Source organism: Lathyrus oleraceus, chromosome 5, assembly GCF_024323335.1.
Source record: "Lathyrus oleraceus cultivar Zhongwan6 chromosome 5, CAAS_Psat_ZW6_1.0, whole genome shotgun sequence".
In the NCBI taxonomy this organism is placed as follows: domain Eukaryota; kingdom Viridiplantae; phylum Streptophyta; class Magnoliopsida; order Fabales; family Fabaceae; genus Lathyrus; species Lathyrus oleraceus.
This window is the reverse complement of record NC_066583.1, coordinates 288988569-289006294: the sequence shown is the minus strand read 5'-3', so window position 1 is coordinate 289006294 and position 17726 is coordinate 288988569. Positions and strand designations below refer to the sequence as shown.

The 17726-nt window shown below is 35.5% G+C and overlaps 2 protein-coding genes across 2 annotated transcripts; one reads left to right on the top strand and one right to left on the bottom strand.

The window, feature by feature from the left end:
- The first annotated feature begins 4345 nt into the window (after positions 1-4345).
- Positions 4346-6996, top strand: LOC127080241 (cation/H(+) antiporter 15). Its single transcript, XM_051020571.1, has 3 exons — positions 4346-4561; positions 4647-5651; positions 5746-6996. The coding sequence occupies exons 1-3, from the start codon at positions 4346-4348 to the stop codon at positions 6994-6996; spliced, it is 2472 nt and encodes an 823-aa protein (XP_050876528.1).
- Positions 6997-7452: 456 nt separating this feature from the next.
- Positions 7453-17263, bottom strand: LOC127083962 (putative ABC1 protein At2g40090). The gene is made up of 11 exons (XM_051024325.1): positions 16991-17263; positions 16514-16668; positions 16292-16417; positions 16118-16213; positions 15874-15974; positions 15666-15702; positions 10651-10869; positions 9998-10109; positions 8761-9032; positions 8260-8373; positions 7453-8063 (listed from the first exon to the last, which is right to left on the bottom strand). Exons 1-11 carry the CDS (start codon positions 17166-17168, stop codon positions 7836-7838), a joined length of 1638 nt encoding a protein of 545 aa, XP_050880282.1. The 5' UTR covers positions 17169-17263; the 3' UTR covers positions 7453-7835.
- Between the last annotated feature and the right edge of the window lie 463 nt (positions 17264-17726).

The window sequence follows — 17726 nt, the reverse complement described above, 5'->3', positions numbered from 1 at the left end:
TGAAGTGGATGAACTCGTGGATGTTGCGTCCACTTTGTCATTGGGATAATCACCTTTCATCCTGTTTTGGCAAAGAGGGTCTGGGATGAGGAACAACAATCCCCTCGAACTGAAGGTTCTCCAAAACAGGCTTGGGTTGCTGATATTGATGCTTCTGGGGAGATGGATCCCTTCATAAAGATACCAGGCATCTTCTCTTCCTGGCTTCCCCATACTCTTGAGGAGTTAGCTGCTATTATTTCGATGTCAGATCTATCCTTCGTCCAGAAGCTTCCTAAGGGGGATAAAATGGAAATGGCTTCTAGTTTTCTCAAAGTATGTTCAAAGATGGCACTATTTTCTCTCTCGTCTCTGATGGACAGGGTGATGTCTTGGCCCTAACTAATTCTTCCCAAGAAAGGGATACTTGGAAGGGGAAAGTCGAAGTTATGAATTTGAGGTGCACTTATCTCCAGAAGGAACTTGTTGCACTGCAGGAGGAAGTTAAAATTGTCAACTCTTTGAATATTGGTTTGTATGTCGTACTTATAAAATTGTGTACGTTCTATGGGCCGAGACTTGGGGTTGGAGAAATTGATGTCATGTAGTAATGCTTTTTACTGTGCTCGGCATCATAGAGGACCGTCCCCAGAAAAGCGTAGGATCCTCCTCCCTTCCCCCAAGGCTTGGTCTGAATTGATGTGGACGTCTCTAGGCTCCACCACCCACGCTCTGGGGTTAACTAGATCCGATGGGGGTAAGTTACACAAAAGTGCATTTAATGGACCTCATATGCGAGGTGTGCGTTTGAGTCGTATTAGAATCACATAAGTGCGTTTAGTTTGTATTAGGTACACAATCAGGCATAGAATGTGCTTAAGTCGTATCAGAATCACAAAAATGTGTTAAGTCTGTATCGGATACACATTCATGCAGGCAGTGCGCTTAAGCCGTATCAAAATTGAACAAAAGTGTTGAGTCTGTATCGGATACGCGATCGGACATGGAATGAAGTTAAATTGTATCAGAATCGTAAAAATGCGTTAAACCTGTATGAGAAACGTATCCATGTATTTTATCTTTATTCCCTTGTCCCGAGCGTTCTAGCTGAAAAAGAGACAAGAAACGAACAACAGAAGAAATATATATATATATATATATATATATATATATATATATATATATATATATATATAATGAATTGAATTCGTTACAACTAAATAATGGAACGACGAGGTAGATAACCTTCAATCATCGACTTCGGCATGGATGGATGGTATTCGGGTTCTTTGGTCATCGGCTTTAGACGGGGACCCGGGTTGAGTGTACTTCGTGCTTCAAAATGTGGTGTTGAGGGGTCTCGTCTTGTATTTGACTGTCGATGTTTGTTTAGATGGTCGGATTCTTCGATCTCTAAAGAAGGGATAGAAGTTACCCTTCCCTTCTAGTATTTCCTTTGGGATAGTGATATCGTCCGGGAGTATAGGATTACAGTTGATTCATTTCATTCTCAAATAGAACTTGGGGCGTCTTCTCTCTAATTACATGGTCAGCGAACCCTATTTTTTCTCTTACTCTGACCATGGCTAGGTTCGAAGCTTTATCCTTCTTGAAATATTGTCATGTGATAGTATTGACGGGGTAATTCATCAATAGGTCGTCACTGAAATCAACTGCTATCCCGTGGAAATGATGCAGTTGAATCGACCAACTTCACTTTGGTCCTCCAGACCTGGCGTTAGGGGTTTTGTATGTAGGTTCGAGATCCTTTAGAACATGTAACGGGCTTCCCGTCACCCATTCTGCACCTCGGTGTTAACTACAAACTTATTGTATCTTCGATGTATGGATGTAGTCAGATCGGGCCGTGGATTGCGAGTCTATGACTCCACCTTCATAGAGATTGTTTTCATACCCCGGTACAACTATAGACTCGGGCTTGAGAGTCTTCCTTTTGATATCTTGTGGAGTTCTTGAAATAAATCATAGATTTGGACCCGGAGAATTAGGGCGGAAGCGGTGGTTAATTGATATTCTTCTTTGCACCCAAATGCTTTTTGATTCTGAGATCTGAGGAAGTTGCGAACAGTAAAGATAGGGGACAAACGCAGATTCGTAGAAAATGTAGAAATTGGATTTTGATTCGCTCTTGATTCAGTAACCTAAGGAGGTTACGAGCTAGTAAATCGAAAATCTGGACCTGAATCGCAAGAATACAGATCTAGAACTTCTGTATTTTTCTCGATGGTGTATGCGAAACAAATGCGGTTTTGTGGAAATCATAGAAATCAGAAGCCGATTCCCACAGATGGCGTCATTGTTATGTTCGGGAACCAAATATGGGAGCTCTAGTTTCACGAAGGAATCATAAATTAGGATAGTTGAATAATTGGTGATCTTGAACGGTAGCTCTGATCTCATTTATGACGGCGCAGGATGGACCTGCGTGGTTTGCACTCCAACTCCAAGTCAGTTCAAGATTCAAGATGAATATATGAAAGTGGAGATTAGAGATTGTACCCTGGTCTTATCGTATAAACTGATTTGTATTTCGGATCAAGTGGATTGGATTTGAGATGGATTGGGCATTTAGCCGGTCCAGAACAATTCATAAAAGAAGTTTGTTTTTTTAAAAGTTGTTGATTTATAAATATCAACAACCTATTTACATTAATGCATAAATATTAGGGGTGTTCGCGGTGCGGTTTAAGCGGTTTTTGCGATAAAAATCACCTGAACCGCAAGAGAAAAAAGCATGCGGTTCGGTTTGGTTCGGTTGACTTTTAGAAATAAAACCAAATCAAACCAAACCAAATCAATGCGGTTTGGGTTGGTTCGGTTGGTTCGGTTTTTTATAATATTTTTATTGAGCCATATATACTCCTACAAATAATGACATAACTTTGTGTTTAGTCATTCATATATTACTAAATAACATCAAAATTCATCATATTTAGACAAAAACGTTTCATTCAATATACAAAAAACCAGATTAGACAAAAGTGAAATAAAAGATAAATATAAATAGTAACATAAAATAATATCAAAGACATTATAATAAAACATAAAAAAAAACATATGAGATGAGAGATTAGAGAAGATGAAAAAAAGAACATAAGAGATGCGAGATTGAGAAGAAAAGTGCAATAAAAACGTAATTGGAAGAGAAAATAGTAAAATAAAAGATAAACAAGAAAGAACATAATAGAGGACTTATTAGAGTAGAATATGCGAGACCTACATGGAAAAGAAGATGAGAAGAATGTGTCATACTACTATGAGAGATTTAAGAAGGTTGAAATTGAAACCCTAAGTGTGATTAAGAGAAAATCGTTTGTAATTGTAAGGTTAAGGCATACTAGGTTTGAGGTTTGGGTTGAATGTGGGATAAGTGAACTTTGAGTTGTAACATAATGCGGTTTGGTTTGGTTTAGTTCGGTTTGCAAAATATAAACCGCAAACCAAACCAAACCGTGCGGTTTTATTAAAAAATGACCCAAACGAATCCGAACCAAATGCGATTTTTTGCGGTTTCGGTTTGATTTGGTTTGGTTTGCGGTTTTCTATTGGGTTGATTTGATTTTGAACACCCATAATAAATATAAATAAATGTTGTCATTAGAAATTAAAATTAAAATTAGTAAACTACATCCATTTAACTCAATTAAGACACTTGAACTATATCACATATTCCAAAAGAAGTTTGTTTTTATTTAGAGTTTTTTTTCACAACAATTTACTTTTTATATATATATATATATATATATATATATATATATATATATATATATATATATATATATATATATATATATATATATATATATATATATATATATATATATATATAGAGAGAGAGAGAGAGAGAGAGAGATATAAAAGAAATTTATCAAACAAAATTTAGCTTAAAAGTTAATTTTTAAAGCAAAATAATAGTTATAATTTAAGAATAACTTTAATATTATTTTATTATTTTTAATTTTCTTTTAATTAAAACTAAAAAATGCCCAGGCAAATACAGCAAAGTTGGTAATATATTGCCAGCCCAATTAGCTGCAACCCCAATCAAGTAATAGTAATTAACTAATTATAACTAATAAGTCAAAGAATGATGACTAATGAATACTATTTGTAAAATAAAATGCCAAAACAAGTTGGTTATTATAACAACTAATAACAGACACAAAGAAAAGAAATCAGTAGTTAATATTGTTTGTAATTTGTTAAATAAAACAGACAAGATTCATTCAAAGAAACATGACATCATAAACACATAACATTGTTCTCCATCTTCACATTATTCTACTTTCTTCTTTGTTGGTTACAAAGGTATTTTCCTTTGTAGCAATCAAAGAGAAAGGGAATAATGGAAATGCTAGACAACTATACCTCGCGCAATAAAGTTTATGGATGTTACGACACAGCTGTGTCTAATGCCAATGATATATGGCAAAGTGATAGCGTTTTAACATTTTATCTTCCGAATTTCGCAGCTCAAATTGCTTTCATGTTGTTCGCTAATCGTTGTTTATACTACCTCTTTCGACCCTTCAATCAACCTCGATTTGTTGTTGAGATTCTGGTAATTACATTCTTTCAATCCTTCATTCATGCATGCATGCATGAATCAGTAGTTTAATATTCTAATTTTTTTTTTATGTTAACAGGTCGGTTTCATGTTAAGTCCAGAAGTATTTGGGAGAACACAGTTTTTCCAAGCTTTGGCTCCTGTAAAGTTAGTGGTAACAAATGAAACCATATCTTACGTGGGACTTGTTTACTATGTATTCCTTGCTGGATTAGACATGAACTTGGAAACGATTACGAGTGCGAGAAAGAAAGCTACAACAATTGCTATTGTAGCTACTGTAATTCCAATGATAATGGGAGGTGCAATGTATACTTTACTTCAAACCATGTACACAGGACCTCCTGAGTATTTATCGCGTTACAACACGAATAAAGCTTATATGTTTTGGACATTAATCTATAGTGTCACAGGTTTTCCTATTGTTACTCAAATCCTTGCAGATTTGAAACTTCTCTATACAGGTCTTGGTAGAGCTGCTTTAACAGTAGCAATGATTATTGATTTCTACAATTGGGTTATGTTTGCTTTGCTGATTCCATTTGCACTTAATGAAAAGGTTGCTATGTACTCGGTGATAAGTACGGTGTCGTTTGTCCTTGTATGCTTCATAGTGATTCAGCCTCATCTTGTTCAGTTAGTCGTCCGAAAAACAAATCAGAACGAATGGGACAATTGTCAGCTGTTTTATGTTGTGATGGGAGCTTATCTTTTTGCATTTGTTACTGACTTTCTCGGGACGCACCCTGTTGTTGGTGCATTAGTATACGGAATAATGTTGCCGCGCGGTAAATTTTCCAATCTGTTGATAGAGAAGACAGAGGATTTTGCTTCTGTTTATCTGGCTCCACTCTTCTTTGCTAGCTGTGGTGTGAGACTTCGAATATTTAGCGTCATCGAATCTCAAGGTTTGGCCCTTGTGGTGATAGTTTTGGTCCTGTCATGTATCCCTAAGGTTTTGAGCACTGTCATAGCAACTCAGTTATTTGGTATGCCTGTTCATGATGGTGTGGCTATTGGATTGCTTATGAACACCAAAGAAATCTTACCTCTAATAATGCTCATTGTTGCTTGGGACAAAGAGGTATATATTTCTCGAAAGATTCATTTATAGTGTTAAATCAAGTTCATATTATGGTTGGTTGATAAATAGTTTGTTTTTTCTCTCTAATTTTCAGATATTGAGTGTGGAATCGTACTCGATTATAATCATGTCTGTTTTTCTAATGACGCTATTGGTACCTATTATAATCAATGGTATATACAAACCAAGACAGCTATACAAGCAAAACAAGCTAAGAACAATACAGAATCTAAAGGTGGAAGCAGAAGTAAAAATTTTAGCTTGTGTCCACAATCCTCGTCAAGCCACGGGAATGATCAACATTCTCGAAGCTTCCAATGCCATAAAACTATCTCGGTTACGCATATTTGCACTTCATCTAGTCGAAATAACGGGAAACACAGCAGCCCTTTTAGCAGCACATATCAATACACAAAGTGGATCACAATCCCTCACAGATTCAGAACAAGACTTAGAAAACATAACTATCACTTTCAAAGACTATGCAGAACAAAATGAAAATATTAGTGTTGATATATTAGCTGCAGTTTCAACCTACTCAACCATTCACGAAGACATACACATTGTAGCACGAGAAAAACAAGCAACATTGATTCTCCTCCCTTTTCACAAACAATCAAACATAGAAGGTATTCTAGAAACAATGAACGAAGCGTTTAAAGATATAAACCAAAGTGTGATGAGAGATGCGCCGTGTTCTGTTGCAATCTTTGTTGATCGCGGTCTCGGTTCATTGTTCAAAGTTAATTTACGTCTACTTATGGTATTCTTCGGAGGTCCTGATGATCGGGAAGCGTTAGCATTAGCATGGAGAATGTCAAAGCATGAAGGAATTCAGTTATCTGTTGTGAGAGTTAATATGTTAGGAGAAGCTGCTCAAGTTGATTTATCACCACAAGCAGAATCAAGAGAACTATTTTGTGCAGTGATGGACTGTGAAAAGCAAAGAGAGTTTGATGATGAGTATGTGAGTTCTTTTAGACTTAAAGCAGTGAACAATAAAGATTCTATAAGTTATTCAGAAAAAGAAGTTCATTCTGGCGAAGATATTCCTCTAATGATGGAAGAGTTGGACAAAGTTGGATATGATTTGTACATTCTAGGACAAGGGACAGGAAGAAATTCTTTGATGTTGTCGGATTTACTGAAATGGTCCGATTGTCCTGAACTTGGTGTTATAGGGGACATGGTTGCATCAAATAATTTTGGTTCATGTTCTTCGTTGCTTGTTGTACAACAATATGGTTTTGGAGGGATGGTTTTTGAGAATACCACTCAAAATCCTTGTCAACTGCCTAAAAATGATTGTGAATCTGAGGATGTTTATGTGGAGGTAGAACTATAGCATCAGTAATGGTGTGATATGGGGTATGATTTTGGTTTTTGCCTAAGAAGGAAAGAGAGATTGATTGTAAATCTTCCCTTTGAGGCTTGTAATTGTTTATTTTTCAGTAGGTGAAAGATTAGGAGGATTGATAATTTATAATAACAAAGAAAAAAGAGAATGGCTACAAAGTTTTATTTTCACACCAATCTGATGTAATTTTGTTTGACATTTAGTAAAAAATGCATTTCAACTTATTTTATTTTTCTTGACCAGTATGTAAGGAATGGTATGAAAAACAATGACTAATATAACCATTCAAGTATTAAAAACGTACAAAATTCACATTTGTTAAAAGATTTCCTTAGTTAACTTCTTTTCTTGTGCAATTTTTTTATCGGTAATAATAGTTTTCCTCTTTGAAATGGAAAATGATCAACAAATATAAAAGCAAGTTAAATATCTTTGGAATGCATCTGAATTCTCAAACTGGTACACTAGCAACCGTATCATATATTTATGTTATCTAAACATGTATTTTTTTTCAGTTCTCTTTTCCCATTTAATTGGGATTTACAACATTCTGCATCACTTGAATACATATATATTCATTTAACCTGTAAAGTGCATGTTTCATTTCTGTTTGGAAAGCCTCTAAATCTTGTATCTTTTGTGCAGACATGATTTTACAGCTCCAAACACGAAAACCACGCACTAAAAATCAATTCGTTAGTCCGTGCTCAAACTATGCCACAAATTGTGAAGGAATTTCTGACCACCGAGACAAAGAATATAAGATTATTTTGTAAAAACTAAAATAAAATGTAGCAAAAAGTAAATTACGAAGATTAGGTATTTCTTTATGATGCCCTGTGAGACCAAGGCAACGCCTTTCTCAGTTGCAAAAGCCACAGGGCCATCTGTATTTTCCAAATCTGTATTTCCAGCAAAATCTTATCCAATTTAACACTAAACCAAGTTAGAACCGACTTGCTTTGTGACATTTTTGCTGCAGTGACAGCCTCGGAAGAAACCCTTCCAATGATACAAGATGTCTTCAGAGATGTTTCGAGATGTGATCCCTGTATCTGATGACACCCAAAAAAAGTCATTAAAAACAGAAACAGTAACTTGGACATGATAAATACTATTTTACTTACACGTAACAGACTGGCTATTTTAATTCTTATAGTTATACACAAGCTACTTTTGTTTAAAGAGAATTAATTATTCAATCACAAGTTTAGTAATGGTAGTAGATGGAAAACATGGTATTGTATGTACCAGGGTATTGTTGACTGCCCGTAAACAATCATTTGTCTTCATCATTAGAAGAATCACACGTGGTAATCTCCTTAGAAGCTCTGAGATTTCATGGAAATATTCAGAAGCATACATCTGCAAAACAAATAGGAGAATCATTTCGAACTTCTTTTTCATCAGGGCTCCACATGCCAAGCTAGTAAATTCAACAACGTAGAGCATCATTATATCTTGTTAAAACAAAATGACCTTTATATTTAGCAAAAAGAGAACTGTGCTGCAAATAGTAATTGAACAATACCAAAAAAAAAGGTAGTTAAACTGCAGAATATAGGCTGTAAAGTTATACGTATTAAGATGGAGATCCATTTTGTAAGATATCCAGCATGAACATGGGTATGAAACAATCACAATGTTAAAAAACGAAGAAGTAAAGCGCAGGCGTTATAACCTAAAAGAACATGAATTTATTACTGAAGATAATATATAGGAAAAAGGATATCCCTTAAACCATAACCTTACCTGAAGTTCTGATAGTTCACTCTGACTTCCCTGTATAACTAAGTGATCCATCGATGGGTCAACAACTCTATTCCAAGGCCTCATTGTTAGAACTCCAGCAAAAAGTGCATATAAATCCTCCCCAGCACCCAACTTTGTACTGTATTCCTTGATTGCATTAGCATCAGCAAATATCAACGCCTTCCATAGTGCAGCATAATTAGTTCTTGTATTGAAGTCAAGTTCTTTATAGAGTCCGTGGTCTAAAAGAATCAACTGTGGTTTTCTCCAACCTGTTCATGTGAAAATAAATAAATATGGGAAATTAACAAATAAGGAAATGTAAAACATAGAATATCAACGCTGCAGTTATTCTAAAAACAAGACTGCATGTGAGCAAACAGGCCAAAAACTTCAATGGAACAAGATCACTAATATTTAAGGATACATGATGCAGAACCCATACAGAGTACTGCAAAGCTTTGATGCAAGAAGAGAGTGTAGGGAAGTATCGGCAGTGGTAGAGGTTTATGCAGGCCCCTTTAAAATATTCAAACAAGACTACTTGAAGGGAATATATATTCGTAGAGGGATTTACGAATAAGGTGAAGCCCAAGTCAAGACTCCACCAGATAGAGACTTTAGCTGAACTGGGCTGATGGTGACAAAAGAAGTACAATCCTCGATAAAAGGGGTGGAGGATTTATGCAACTAATAGACTGCCAAGAAGTCACTTACTGTACAGGAGGCTTCGGGTCAAGGGGATATATGAGGGGGGATAGTAATACTTAAGCAGCTAAAGGAGGGGGGAGAACAACCACAGCCACTGCCACCCAAGCTGAATTATCGATCAAGCCTTAACTAGTTGAGTAGTGGCTTCTGGAGTGACTTGTAAGGGAGCTCTTGAATTTCCCTAATTAAGTATTGCCTCGGGGATATGCCAATAAGAACTTCAGTGCATTTCCATATCTTTTCTTCCTTTTTCTTACGGATACTAGTTGATTATATCCATTCATTACACTTATTCTCCAAATGCTAGATATCCTGGAATTTATTAAAGGTAACCGCAGCGATTATTTTCCCTTCAAAGTCCAAAACAATTTTCTTAAGCCCCCAAATCAATGGAACCCCCCCTCCTGTCTTACTTAAGAGCAGAATTAGCAAACCAAAAGTGCAAGAGAAATAAAAAGACACAAAGCGAAGGCTATATCTAGATTGTGAAGAGTTATAGAAAGAGTTCAAGTTTGCGAATCCTTACCGAAGATGCTAGCTTTGCTGGAAGGCAATGGGCGAACCAACAAATTTGCAGCATGTGGATCACAGTGTACAAACCCATGCTTGAACATCATTTCAGCAAAAGTTTGACTAACCTGTAAAATAACAATCACATTTAGTAAATTATTTTTGTCGGGAAGCTGAAGGGATGGTACCCGTATATAACCAAGCAGTCACATTACAGGTTTGATTGGTAGAATCAACTCTTGAAAATATAAGGCTAGACTGTCTAATATTGACTCACATAGTGGGTCCGATTCTGACCCTCTAGGAACTACACACATAGCGAGGGTCGAGGAGCTTTATGTTACCAACCTACCCATAACTTCCTTGATAAACTATATGGGGTACCAATTGCATGGGGGAATCAAAACACTGATTAACTTGCACAACTTCTTTGACATATGTGATCAAAGCTATCATAACATAACCTACCCATAATTTCCTTGATAAACTATATGGGGTACCAATTGCATGGGGGAATCAAAACACTGATTAACTTGCACAACTTCTTTGACATATGTGTGATCAAAGCTATCATAACCCTAGAAACGTGTTATAAAAGGGCTATACGCTATCAACACCACCATTCGTCATTTACAAGCATCTATAATGAAGCAATAAGCATGAACTAACCAATATTGAAAGTTCATGTGGACGGATCCCTAGTTTCTTAATGGTCTTCACATCATTTACATAAGCACCATCGATGTATTCCATTGTAAGCAGCTTTGACGAACTCAGATTCCAATATACTTTTGGTGCATATACATAATTTGCGATATGAGGAGACAACTTACGGAAGTTCTCCAAACACCTCTCACTGTTCTTTGCCTCCGTTAAAAAGTCCAATTCCTGGCATTCATAATATTAACAAACCAAATCACGAAACATCTGGAAAGGGGGGAAGCATGAAGAGAAAATAAACAGAAACCAAGAATGATGAGTAAAAAACACAACTACTGAATCCAACATATATCGAGCAAAATTCCTGACAAAAAACAGATATTAATCATGCTTGCATACAGTATCTTATAACAATACTAAAGAAGTGCTGCTGTATACTCAATGAAAATGTTTTATGGAAGTCCAAATTGTAAATATCATAAATGATTCACGAACATTCAAATATATAATAGGAAAAATTACTCTATTGATCCTTTATATTAACTCCTAATTTCTAAATTCAAGTTACTACTTCATCTTTTTTTGGTTCAATATCATCTAGCATGTTCTAAACGTTAATTCCAAGACAAACTATTTTGGACCATCAAAAACGAGAGATGCAACATGCAAGTGTACGACAGGCATAACGCACTACATTTATTGCACCACAAATTAGAACCCAAAAACGCTGGTGTAGAAAACCAACAATAAGCTTCTAAAATTCATAGGTACGGGGACGGGGACGGGGACGGTATCCAGTACGAGTACAAATACCGATATGGGATACAACATTTAAAAAAATCAAGGGAGGGGTACGTCAATAAAAAATAAGAGTTTTTCTATAAAATATATCACTAGAGAATTAATATAAGAGAAATTTGTGTTAAGTGTAGTACAAGATGAGTTCAACACTGGATTTATCACAAAAGGATGGAAACAAATTTGGATCTACCGGTAAGAGTCTTGTTTCCTTCGTCTTCTCCGACCATCCCGTTATAACCTCCGAGAAACTCAACTGTGAGAATTATTTACATTGTTCGGCTGCTGTAAACATGTGGTTTCTTGGACAAAAGCTCTCAGATCATCTCACTAAGAAAGCAGCAGACATGCTAAAGAGTTGTGTGGTGAATGGGAGCGAGTAAACTATTAATTAGTCTCTTATCTGAGGCAATCCATTGGGTCTTATTCGTTGGTCCACGATCGCTTGTATACAACATGTTATGATATTTGGACAAGGATTAAAAATGTTCATTCTAATGATATTCAACATCTATATGATGTTATTCATAATTTGACCAACTTTCAAATGACGAAGGACATCATGTCTTATGCTAATCAAGCTCAATCAGGTGTAAACGAGTTCCAACTTCTTGTTAGTATGATCGAGAAACTAGATAACGTATGCATGATTTATGTCCTTCATGGCCTTCATAAGAATTACGAGTCAGTCTGCAGTCATATTCTTACTGTCGGATATTCCATCCACGGAGAATTTGATTAGCCAACTCCTACACATGTCTAGTCCATAAGGAACAAGGGTGAATGCACCCCACAATGGTATAGAATCTTCCACTTTTGCTTCTTATTTTGTCGGTCATGAAGGACGAGAACGTGGGGGTAGCCGAGGAGGTTGTGGTAGAGTACGTCCTCGGTGCACATATTGTATGAGGTTTGGTCATACCGAAGATAAGTGTTACTCTCTTATGGGCTTCCCAATAAAATTAATAAACGTAACTCAGTCTAACGATAGTGGAAAGGACTTTTAGCTGGGAAACACTAATCAAAAGGTGGTATGGTATCTAATGAAGAGTACAAGACATACTAGCAATTTAAGGCTTCACAGTCATCAGAGCAACAATTGCCCATACTGGTAATTTAAAGTTTGTCTCTTAAGGTCTTCGTTGATTGTGGTATCTAATGATGAGTACACGACATACTTGCAATTTAAGGCTTCACAGACTTCCTCATCAGCAACAATTGCTCATACTGGTCATTCTAAAGTTTGTTTCTTAAAGTCTTCGTTGATTGGCCCTTGGGTGTTGGACTCCGGAGCTCCTGAACATGTGTTACTAGTAATCCATCACTTTTATCAAAAATATCCCAACCTAAAACCCCACATTACCCTTGTAGACGGATCAAACGCTAAAGCCAGTGGCATTGGCCAAGCCACCAGTCTCCAATTGTCCATTTAATTTAATTTCTATTAGTCGTTTGAGCCAAATTCTAAATTGTTCTATTACTTTTACTCCTGATTACTTTGTAATACATGACCGGAGTACGACGCAGATGACTGGTACGAGGGATGGGCTATGAGTCACATGGACTTTTCTACTTTCAAACTTCCTGTACAATTGCTTTTATTTCAACTAAAGAGTCTCTGAGACTTCTTTATCGTCAGTTAAGTCATCCAAGTCTTAAAAATTTAAATTTATGGTTCCTCAAGTGTCTCCGTTGCAATCTCTAGATTGTGAATCTTGTCATTTTGGAAAACATGTGCAGTCCTCTTTCCCTAGCAAAACTTAGTCAAAAGTCCATTTTCTTTTTGATATTGTTCATTTTGACGTATGAGGGCTTAGTCAAGACAATTTAGGTGTAGGACATAAATATTGTTACTTTTATTAATGAGTTTTGAAGATGTATATGGATCTACCTCTTAGTCCTTCAAGTCCTCCTCCCCTACAAACTTATCAATGTCTGCATGACTCCCTCCTACCGATTCACCCCATAAGAAGGTCCAAGCGACCCGTCTCCTATCCCTTTCCTTTTCTACTTCAAATCCATCAATCATGTTATATGACTCTTGTTGTTCCTTTTGGATTGACTGCATTTAGTAAAACAACACATGAACAAGATGTATTTTAGGCAACATGTGGAACAAGATGTTCTAGCATGTGTTTCAACATCTAATTTTGTTGCCAAAAAGAGTCGTTGGTTAAAGTGCTTGTCAGAACTAGTTAAGTAAGAGTTGTTTGCCTAAAGTGCTTGACAGGACTAGTTGCAAGAGCTATTTGGCTAAAATGCTTGACATAACTAGTTAAGCAATAGGCTTAAGGTTTGGATTTTGACTGTCTTATGATGTCCTTCAGAAGTGTTGAGGTGTTGACTTCTTCAGATGATCCAAAGTTTTATTTTTGGGAAGAAGTTTGTGTTGATAATTCAAAATCAACTAGGAAAGATTTGGATTTGTTTCAGTCAAAGAAGATTTGATTGAATGTACCTTCAAGGAAGGTTTGGTCTAAGAACTACTCTACAAATAAGACTTATATGAAGAAGAGTCGTTTTGAACGCTCTGGTATAACATGTGAAACACGATATTGCAACATGTATGGTACAACATCTGGTCTCCATCAACAAGACAAATGTTATTAATGTCGCAACATCTGACAACTATTGCAGTTGTGGTTCAATATCTTTTTATCTAAGATTAACTCTCATCAGAAAATTTACAAGTTATAGAGAATAGTTAATTTGGATGTACAATTGCAACATGTGGAACACGATGTTCCAACATGTGCAGTGCAACATCTGGTCCTGTTCAGCAGACCAATACAGTTGCGTGTTTGGAGCGAAAATTTGGTTTAGATTCGATCAGATTTGTTGCTATTTTAATGCAATGCTTTTGTGTGATCTGTTTGACAACGGTTGAATATCAAATTAATTTAAATGGAGATTTAAATTTAAATTTGAATTAATAACAAATTATATCTTTTGTTGGAGAACTTTATGGAGCAAATCAAATCCAACAAGATTATGCTATTATTCTGGACAAAATTAAATAACAAATCCAAGAAGAAAAACTCAGCATTGCATTGCTATTTAAGGAGACTCAAACCTCATTTTTTAGGTGTGCCAGTTTTGAAGATATCTAGTGTTAGGGTTTATCTTTTGAGTTTTTGTATGTGTACCACTATAGCGCCTCCTTTCATATCATAAGGCATAGAGTTTGATTTTTATTGAGTTGAAAACCTTGTTCCAAGATGTTAAGTCTATAAGCATGAGAACATAGTGTTCCTTGTATTCCACGCTAATGCCATAACCGGATTAGGGTTAAATCTTGTTGTACACGGTAACTTGACATAGAAAGTGTGTCTTAGCTAGAACATTAAAGACTAAATTTAACATTAAAAAAAGATAAAGAACCCTCTTTAAATTTAAATTAAGATAAAGAACCAATGAAATATTTTGCCTATAAAATAATAAGGTTAATAAAATAATTACGTAAAACTTGAGAATAACACTCCCATAAAAACAAATCAAGGTTTTAAACCAGAATGTAATGGAGCCAAACAATTCTAATCCAATTCCCGCCTCTAGTTCCCAAAGACAAATTGAAAGTTCATGGAAACAAACAGAAATTGAAAATGAAGATAAACTACCATCTTTACACGAAAACCTTACCAAAACAGAAAAGTTAATTTATGAGATATGAAATTGTGCATTGTAGAAACTGTAATATTTATATTCTAATCTTTGCACATCTTGTGCTTAGATTAGAGTCCATTAAATATATATTTTTGCTTTTTAATAAAATGAAATTGAAATGCGTTTGGGGATAATTGCATGAATGCACAATAGTTCAATCAAAGTTTCTCGGTAAAACTTGAGAAACAATTTTTAAGCCTTTCATCATTTAGCGGGGAGAAAAGGCAGCCATTAAAATTTATACTTTTCCAAATTTAGGTTTCTTTTAAACCATTGACTCAGAATAAAATGTAACTTAATTTAACATGCAATGCAAGTTCCTGTCAACTTTTGGTCAAACAATTTTCACAGCATGCCAACTTTTTTGCTCTAAAATTTAAATAAGCAGAAAATCATACTAAAGTATACATTGCTAATGAAATCAACTTTGAAAGCTAAGCAAATGACAATAAGATTAACCAAGACATATAAACCATCATTCCTGTCTAGTCGGCAAGAACATCAAATAAACATGGACATAATTTTAGGCATGGGTATTGCTTTGAAGTTAAATAGCAACTTGCCTGAGGTAAACTCTCTTTAATCTCGTCAATCAACCACCTGCAGACAGAAATAAACAGAATATCATAGACAATTCCGTTTGTTAATAATCAAATCAAATGAATACACATTTATCAGTTGTTGCCACTGGTTAGTATGTTGCTGACATAGATGGCTTCAAAATTTCCCATAGTCATGATCTGATACATTTATAACAGTCAATAGCAATACCTGTAATCAAAACTGGGAAAAAAATTATGCAAAGTGTTCACAATCAATTCTACAGTGGCTTGATCAGCAGCCGCAGTTTCAGTCATGTGAGAATGTTGGACCTGTACATTGACAGGTACCACATAAATGAACAATATTTTTTTTGGCATATGAAACACTTACTCATATTCAAATCAAGCCTAAGAAAACATACTAAATTGCTTTTAATGATAAATAGTGAATAAAATTTAGCAACAAATGGAACCTTCACAGCAACTTTCTGGCCATCATGTGTGCGGGCTACGTGAACTTGTGCAAGGGAAGCACTTGCTAGTGGAACTGGATCGAACTCGGCAAATACCTATACATTAAAAGGAAAAATTCACCCACCACAACCGTGAATGGCAACTAGTTAGGGAACAAAGCAGATAATAAATACTTTATCAGGTGTCTCTCCAAACTCTTTCTTGAATACATTACATATTTGCTCATACGAAGAAACCGGACATCTATTTAGCATGGACTCCCTCATGGTCTGAACATATTCTTTAGGAACTAAGTATTCCTGTCATTGACAATAAGCAATTGGACAAGGGAGGTTAATAAGTATTCTGTACATCTTTTTAACATAAAAAACGACACAATTTGAACTAAAATATACCAATTGCCCGAGATGTTGCCCAAGCTTTATATAAATCCCTCCATTCTTAAAACACAGGTCTCGAAGTTTTTCTGCTGAACGGAGGTGAACTTCATGCTTCATTCTCTCCCTCTCACTACTTCCTTCCGGGATTCCCCACAGTGAATATTCATAATCTAACCACAATACAAAATCAAAACTAGCACAATCAATTCAAAATTCATTTTCACATAACTTAATACACAAACATCAAAATCCACAATCAGCGTGATAACTAAGCACAATTTCAACACTCTAACTAATTGTACACAATCAACGTCAATTTTCAACAAGTTCAATTAACTTAAACCCCTAATCAGCTTTAAACACTCATTCTAATGATTCAATGGAGTTTAACGAATAGAATTAAAGTCCAAGAAGGAAGGGGGAAATAGATGTAGTTTGTTAAATTTTATATGAACTTTGGAAACTAAGAAGATTCTGTGAGATCTAGAGTACCGAACACAATGTTGGCGGCAGCTACGGCGTCGGCAAAGAGTCGACGAGGGATGGTTGTGGAGAGATTGAACGCCATTGCAGGATCGTCGGAGGTGGCAATGAGCGCCGCTGCGCCACCGCCGCCGAGAGCGGATGCTAGTAGAGTTAGCTTGGTCCCAGCGCGCCATAACGAAGCCATTATGATACTGTGAATTGAAAATAGGTGGAAGTAGTTGTGGCACGGTTTACAGTTACAAGATCATACCTAATACCCAATGTAACATATAGTAGTTTTTCTTAATGAAAAAAATAATAATTAAACACTACAATATTTTGTTACCTTTATCAAACAACAATAAAGTTAAAAAAAGTTTGAAATTCAATCGAATGAAACTCTTCATTGTAATTAGTATTTGTATGATGATAAACCTGAATATTAGTTTTACCTAAACATTAGTTTTCCCAATCGATTTGATTTAAACGTTTAAATTAACATTTATGTATCCCTTTTCCGCTTTCTCTGTATTTGGACGGAGAAAAAAGCTATCTCAAATTCATATTTTATTTTTATATATTAGTATTGATAATATTTTGAGAAGAATGAGAAACAAATAAAGATTACAAATTTTTTTAAGCATGATCATATTATAAAATCGTTTTAAACTATGGACTAAATACCAATGTTACAATAAAAAGCACCAACATAATTTTTTTGAAATCCTCACAAACTAAAAATCAAGTACTTTTAGTATGGCGA